The following is a 2,500-nucleotide window of genomic DNA, read 5'->3' as shown; positions in this document are numbered from 1 at the left end:
TACAAGGTAAACTATTTGAATAACATGAACAGCCAACCAAGTGCTTGCCCCTGACATTTTCCTAATGGCTAGGAAAATGTATTCATCTATTTATGGTCTTAATCAACCAGTCTTTTTTTGGTTCTTTAGTATTAACATAAGAGTAAAAACCTAGTCACACAACAAACTGCATTTGTTTACTAAAGCCAAACCTTGACCTCGTACAACTTTTCGCTTCATCATAATTACCTTCGCAGTTAATGGGTAATAATGAGACTTCAACAAGTGTACAAAGTAGGATTTTCTCTCTCTCTCAAAATCTATCACTAAAATCCAGTACGTATACAGATACTTGAGTTTTCTTTACAAACGCAAAGAATCTTCTGTGTATCGATTTAAATTGGTCTTCTATTCTTTCAACTTTCTTTTAAAAATAAAAGCTTCTGCAACAGACTACCAAGCTCCTCAGATCCAGATGATACCCAATATCCATCAGTACTGTAAATACTGATACCAAGCCGTGAAATATTTAATCACTAGATATTTTTCAAAGATAAAAATTTATATGCATCTTAAATATTTCAATCTGCATTCATAATACGTGGATGCATTCATTCACCCACCATATAAACAAGCACAGGAATATCCACACGTACACACACGCACACAAAAACTCCCATATTTTTAATATCCTTAATATCCCAGCACCATCAACCTACTGTGTGTATGTGCGGGTTCTACAGCAAAACTGTGAGTAAGGTGACACTGATGCAGGATATCTGCGGCATCGTGTTGGGATGGCAACAGCGGCACAGGGTCACTCTCTCTCGCGATGGACATGGCAGGGTATACCTGAGGTCCCCCCCAGAGCCACCCGCCCCATGGTTCCGCCAAGAAGCCCTCAGAATGGACCGCCCAAGACTGCAGTTTCCCCAGGCTGACCACGTCCCCTCGCAGCATCCTCCCCTCCTTGCACTCCTGGACGATGGGCTGGAAGACGGCCGTCGAGAACTGCGAGCACGAACTGGGTCTCGGTCTCGCGCTGGCGTCTGGCGTCGGGTGGTGCGAGGCGCCCAGCTCCCAGTCCAGAATGGTCTTCAGGTTGGCCAAGGTGCTGCTGGTGGCTGACAACTGCGGCGCCAGGGAGCCCTTTTTCGCGTCCTCCATGGCCGCGGAATAGCGCTGTGCCTCGGGGAGGAGCCAGCAAATGCGCGTGGTTAATTTCTGTGCCATATCGCCAAGCACTTCCAGGTCCCTTTTCATGCAGGTCCAACGCATGGGGCGCACCGAGGGTCTGTTGGTCACATCACAACACACGAACTTGGGAAGCTTTTTCACGGCACAGTTGTTATTCTCGTCAGTGACCGACCTGAACGCACCCACCATCTCCATCAGCAGCCCCCGCACGCCCTTCATGTACGGCAACGAGAACCCCCATGACGTTAGGATATTCCGAGACTGGTGGACTTCCTGCAGGGTGAAGTGTGAGGCCACGAGATGTACGGTCAGTTCGTTGTCCATGTCCGCCTTCACGGCCTGCCACAACCAACAAAGCAGATCGTCCTGCACAATGGGGACCGGGTCGTTGTAATTCACTCCATCGAAGTTGTTGTTTTTATCCTCTCCGGCTAGGAGCGGATCCGACACGTCGAAATAATCCGTTTCTTGCGACACGGCGGAGTAAGTGCTCACGTTGAGGGGGGAATCGCATTCCTGCCTCGAGCCCAGCGACTCAGCCAGCGCCAGCTCGGGAATATCCAGTTCCCCCACCAGGCATTCCTCGTACACTCTCACGACCCAGGTCTTCAGGTGCGCCAGGTCCTCGTCCAGACTCTCGTCCACCAGGCTCAAGTCCGCCTCGTACACGAGCGGGTCCTGCTGCTTCCTGATCGCTGGCAGCACCCAGCTCAGACGCAAACTGAGCTGCTCGAGGAGGATGTTGATGCCCTTCACTTCCTTCTGCAGGTGATTTTTCTCCAGAACCCTGGCGCCGAACGACTCCTGCGCGCACACGAACTGCGGCAGGATGTCCCAGAAGGTGGCGATCAACTTCCACAGCTTGACAGTGACCGGCGGGATGGCGACGTGTCTCCCCTCCAGCACTACCCACCCTTCCGGGATGGACGACCTGATGCTGATCTCCATCTCGGCGGGCTCGGAGGCGCAACAGGTGTTGCAGGATTCTTCTCCGAGATCTGCCAATCCCGGGCGACCGCAAGGCTCCTCGTCGCACGCCGTTCTGCAGGACTCGCTCCTGCAGGACGATCTCTCCGCCGGATGTGACGCCGAATCGGAAAATCTTGCGCTTTTGCTTTCTTGACGCAGCTCTTCGAATACACTGGCGCAGCACCCGCACTTTATTCGCGTATTTCGGTCAATGCTGGCATACTGTTCGCGCTCCGCATGCACTTCATTGTCCTCGCACACTATTCCTTTCCGCGAAGGCAATTCGCATCGGACCGTCGTCGCCTCTGCGGCTGAACAGCCCCCCTCGTCTCTCGCCTCGGCTGAAGGGGCAGCC

The 2,500-nt window shown here is 52.4% G+C and overlaps 1 protein-coding gene across 1 annotated transcript in view; it reads right to left on the bottom strand.

Moving 5' to 3' along the window:
* Positions 1-2,500, bottom strand: part of LOC113815168 (uncharacterized) — an 11,023-nt gene that overhangs the window by 7,963 nt on the left and 560 nt on the right. Inside the window, exon 1 of the mRNA XM_027367252.2 lies at positions 699-2,500. This exon is cut by the window's right edge and continues 560 nt beyond it. Within this exon, the coding sequence (XP_027223053.2) occupies positions 699-2,500 (1,802 nt within the window). The remainder of the gene's footprint in view (positions 1-698) is intronic.

This window comes from Penaeus vannamei, chromosome 36, assembly GCF_042767895.1.
Source record: "Penaeus vannamei isolate JL-2024 chromosome 36, ASM4276789v1, whole genome shotgun sequence".
NCBI classification, from domain to species: domain Eukaryota; kingdom Metazoa; phylum Arthropoda; class Malacostraca; order Decapoda; family Penaeidae; genus Penaeus; species Penaeus vannamei.
This window is presented reverse-complemented; position numbering and strand designations above follow the sequence as displayed.